The 5106-nt window shown below is 46.7% G+C and overlaps 1 protein-coding gene across 1 annotated transcript; it reads left to right on the top strand.

Moving 5' to 3' along the window:
- Positions 1-452: 452 nt before the first annotated feature.
- On the top strand, positions 453-1785 carry LOC146669993 (uncharacterized). Its single transcript, XM_085407815.1, has one exon. The coding sequence runs from the start codon at positions 553-555 to the stop codon at positions 1783-1785; it is 1233 nt and encodes a 410-aa protein (XP_085263941.1). The 5' UTR covers positions 453-552.
- The last annotated feature ends 3321 nt before the right edge of the window (positions 1786-5106 follow it).

The following is a 5106-nucleotide window of genomic DNA, read 5'->3' on the forward strand; positions in this document are numbered from 1 at the left end:
GAGTACTCATATTTACAAGATGGCATTGAACGCCCCATTGGTGTGTCAGGAAAACTCTTTTGTACGTATGTTCCTTGAAGGGGATTGGAGTCGTTCTTTTTCCACCGCAGTGAAGGGCTAGGAGTTGGAGAGGAGCTGCTGTATGTTTTTGTTATTGATCTGATTGTGAAATAAAGCATATGCAGTGAGAAAGCAACTCTCGGAGTCATCCCAGCCTTAAAGCTGCAACATATCATGGCGAGCCAGCCAGGAGGAAGGTTTGAAGAACTACCAGCACGAGAGTGAAGCAGAAGCCTGGTTAGCGCCATTAGCGGCTAACGTTAGCTACCGCACCACTGAAGAAAAACCTTTCTCCAAGCACCGGACCTGAAATCTGACGGGCTAAAGACAAGCTTGTGAGTACCCACAATGGAGGTAGAAGCCCTATGAGATAAGATCACCGCCACACTCTGCCAGCTAAGTCGTGATCAGTTCATAGAAGTGGGTTATAATGTGAAAGGCTTTGCTACACCGCTAGATGAGCCTACAAAAGACACTTCCAGACGCCACCTGATGAAAGTTATAGAACATAAACTGGACGAGGTGGAAAACAGTTATACACCAGACGATGCTGTACAGTTTGTAAAGGAACTTTTATCATTTTTGGGCGAATATAAAGCTAAAGACAATGCGGCCGAGAGTGATTTTTCCCGCCCTTCAGACGAAAGAGACAAGTATGACGAGCTGCAGGAAGAAATTAGAGCGATAGGGCAGAAACTCAAGATGGCAGACGCTGCCCCGAGCCTCGGCCAGAACCTGCCGTCTTCTCAAGTACCAGAGGTGACAATTCGCAGGGAGTTTCGCATCTGTGGCCAAATAGGTGAGGGAGGGCAGCGCGATCGGCTGTCCTATACCAACCTGCTGCATCAGATGGAAAATGGACTCCGCAAAGGCCACAGTGAGTCAGAAGTTATTGAAGCAGTGATAAGAGCCATCAATCCAGGTCTCAAACTGCGTGATATGCTTGAAATAAAGACTGATTTGACACTCACACAGTTAAAGACAATATTAAAAGGACATTACAGAGAAGATGACACATCTGATTTGTACCAAAAACTGATAAATATTTCCCAATATCCAAAAGAGTCAGCTCAAGACTTTTTATTCAGAGCCATTGAGCTTAAAGATCGCCTCCTGTACGCATCCAAGGACAAAGAAGCAGAACACTACAGTCGGGACCTGGTAAAAAGGAAGTTTTTGAGATCAGTGGGTACTGGGCTGCAAAATGACAACATAAAGTTCCAGATTAAAGCCCTTCTTGACAACCCAGATGTGACTGATGAAATGCTGATTGAGAAACTAAATGAAGCTGCCAATCTCGAGACAGAAAGACTGAACAAGTTAAAGAGGAACAATACAAAACCACCAAGAATCAATGAGCTACATACTAGGGATGAACCACGCAGCAACTCACAGATCCCCGCCACCAAGGAAGACAAGAAAAATCATCCTCCACCCGAAATGCACGACCTGGTGAAAGAGCTGAGGAACAAGGTTGCAGAGGTGAGGCAGATGGTTCTTGCTTCCCTGAACGCTGGCAAGTCGCAGACTACAAAAAGGACATCAGATGCTGCCGCGGACACCCGGAGGAAGAAAGGCTGCAGGACCTGCCAGAGCAATGGAGAGGGAGACAACTGCACCCACTGCTTTAAGTGTGGCCAGCCCGGCCACATCTCCAGAGGATGCCGAGCTCCACTTCAGCTGCAGGGAAACGCCAGAGGGCCACTGCCACGGGACCAGCAGTGACCCCACCGCCACATCAGGAGTCCCGCCGCTGTGGTTGCTGCCACCAGAGAGAGTCGGTCAGCACCCCACTCCAGAGGTGTGCAGGCTGCTCATCTGTCAGTTACTGTTCTAAAGCCTGTCAGGGACAACACTGGCACCATCACAAACATGTATGTAAAGCGGTGAGGCTAGTTGAACAACATTTGAGGGAAAGAGAGAAAAAGGGGTGTTTGTCATACATGGGATATTCTGACCTTCTATCAGATAAGCAAGGACAAAAACTGGTGAAACTGATTGGTAGACGAAAAATGGTGAGATGCACTTTTGACAATGTACCAGTCACCGCATTGTGGGACACGGGTGCACAGGCTACCGTAATAAATGAGAACTGGAGAGTCAAGCACTTACCTCACACCACTATCAGGGGGGTAGATGAACCATTAAATGGGCTCGCAGCTAATCAGACAGAGATACCATTTATGGGGTGGGTCCCTGTAGAGTTTAGACTGACGGGGGTGGAGACGACCAGCTCTAGTCTCCTAGTGCCCGTATTGGTCTCTAGTGACCCAAATGTAGCTCAGGATCCCATTATTGGATACAATGTTATAGAAGAAATCATCAACGAGCAACTTAAACAACAGGGTGTTAAAAACAGTGACTGTGCTGCAAATATTGTGAGTAGTGCTTTTGGTATTGACGTCGGATCTGCTAAGACTTTTATCCAGTTGATAGAGACACATCGAACAGCCGCGGAAGAGATCCAAGTCAAGACAGGGCGGAGTAAAGTTGTTTTAGGCCCTAGTGAAGCTACTACCATTCGCTGTCGCACACGCATACAGGCTGACGAGGACACTGTAATGTTATTTTGTCCTGTTCTGAACCCCAGCCTGCCTGAGGGGCTTCATTTGCAGGAAGTATTGTTTAAAGTAAAAAGGGGCAACTCAGCCATGGTCCCAGTATCTGTCACAAATACCACATGCCATAATATTACTGTAGATCCGTGTGTGGTCCTGGGGCACATTGAGGGCGTAAAAGCAATATACCCAGCTGCCCTAAAACCTGTAGAAACTCCAACAACTAAAACAGCAGACGATGCAGGTGTTGAAGTCCCATTAGCCCCCACAGGTGAGACAAGTGGTGTTTGGGATCCCCCTGTAGTTCTAGACCATCTAATGAGTGGCCAACAGTCGGCGGTGAGGATGATGCTCAGGGAGGAATGCATAGCTTTTGCAAAAGACGAAAATGATGTAGGCTGCATTCCTAGCCTTCGGATGCACATCACTCTCAACGACCAAACACCAGTTCAAAAGACTTACAATAGTGTGCCTAAACCTCTGCATCAGGAAGTAAAAGCTTACCTGCAAGACTTGATCAATAGGGGGTGGGTCACAAAATCCAAGTCGCCTTATTCATCACCGATAGTCTTTACAGTACTAGACCAGGGAAAGGCTTACCATCAAGGATTCCTAGACGAAGACAGTCAGCCACTCACTGCATTCATCACCCCCTGGGGTTTATACCAGTGGGTTAGAATCCCATTTGGACTCAGCTCCGCCCCAGCAGAGTTCCAGAGGAGCATGGAGGAGTGTCTTTGGGGTCTGCGTGATGATATCTGTCTACTGTACCTTGATGACAATTTGGTCCACAGTAAATCTTTTGAGGACCATGTTGAGCATGTAAGAGCCGTGCTACAAAGGTATCAGAGACATGGGGTCAAACTTACTGCTAAGAAATGTGAACTGTTCAAGCCTAAGGTCAGGTTTTTGGGTAGAGTGGTGTCAAAAGATGGCCATAGTATGGATCCAGCAGAGGTCACCTCCGTGATGTCACTTAAAGAGAAACACCCTAGTACAGTGGGGGAAGTGAGACAGATTTTGGGCTTCCTATCTTATTATAGAGCCTATATACAGGACTTTTCACGTATCGCCAAACCTTTGTATGAACTGCTAGCAGCCCAAACAAATGCTAAAAGTAGCCCACAGGACTTAAAAACACAGAACAAGAGAAGGAAGGATGAAAAACAAACAGCCTAAAGGACAGTTGCCTTCATCAGCCCCTGTGAAATGGACAGAGTCACACCATCAGGTTTTGTCTTACTTAGTCAATAAACTGGCCAGTCCTCCGATCCTAGGCTACCCTGATCTAAACCAACCATTTGTGCTTCATACTGATGCTTCTCAAGCAGGGTTAGGAGCAGTGCTCTACCAGCGTAGTAATGGCAAGTTAAGAGTCATAGCTTATGGATCTAGAACGTTAACGCCGCCAGAAAAAAATTACCATATGCATGCTGGCAAACTAGAGTTTTTAGCTCTCAAATGGGCTGTCTGTGAGCGCTTCAGAAATTATTTGCTGCATGCGCCATCTTTTGTGGTTTATACAGATAATAATCCACTCACCTATGTGTTAACGACAGCAAAGTTGAATGCATCAGGTCAGCGTTGGGTGGCTGAGCTCGCAGATTTCAACTTTACGATAAAATACAGGCCAGGAAAAACAAATGCAGATGCAGATTTTTTTATCCAGGATGCCCCTCGATTTTGAGGACTATATGAACTGCTGTATACAGACGGTTAGCCAGGACGTGGTTGCAGCCTCACAGCAGGGCATATTAGTGCAGCAAACAGAAGCTCTAATGTTTAACGCTGTCTCCTTCCACACCCTTCAGCATCAAACACGAGCAGAGGAACTGCTGGACATGATTCAGCCCATACCGAGAGAGGAAATCTGTGCAGCACAGCGGCAAGACCCCGTGATAGGTAAAATGTACGAGTCTGTAGTGCAAAACAAAAGGCCCACCACACAGGAAATTAAAACTGAGAGCACTGAGTTTAAAGCATTGGCTAGAGAGTGGAGCAAACTAAAATTCAGAGAGGATGGAACTATGTTCAGAGAGACTCGACACAAAAAACAACTAGTCCTCCCCTCAGTTTACCACCCACTAGTGCTCAATGAACTACACAAACAGATGGGTCACTTGGGATCAGAAAGGACCCTAAATTTAATTAGGGATCGTTTCTTCTGGCCTAAGATGCAAAGAGACATTGAACACTTCGTCAGTAATGTTTGTGAGTGTCTCAAACAGAGGAAGCCAAACAGACAGGCACGGGCACCTATGTTGAGCATAGAGACCACTCATCCATTTCAGTTGGTTTCAGTTGACTTTTTGCACCTGGAGCAATGCAAGGGGGGGTGTGAATACATACTTGTAGTTATGGACCACTACACCCGCTTCGCTCAGACAGTTCAGGCTCCTACCAGGACTATGTGGACAGATGGAGAAGGAGAATGGCTGAAGCTTACACTGTCGCCTCCAAAAATGCAGCTAAGTCAGCTGACCGAGGT

Source organism: Rhamphochromis longiceps, linkage group LG5, assembly GCF_057381845.1.
Source record: "Rhamphochromis longiceps isolate RC_006_pf linkage group LG5, R_longiceps_female_GT1.1, whole genome shotgun sequence".
Lineage (NCBI taxonomy): Eukaryota > Metazoa > Chordata > Actinopteri > Cichliformes > Cichlidae > Rhamphochromis > Rhamphochromis longiceps.

Excerpts from the sequence above, each read along its gene's own strand:
- LOC146669993 (XM_085407815.1), top strand. The coding sequence starts at position 553 with ATGAAAGTTATAGAACATAAACTGGACGAGGTGGAAAACAGTTATACA.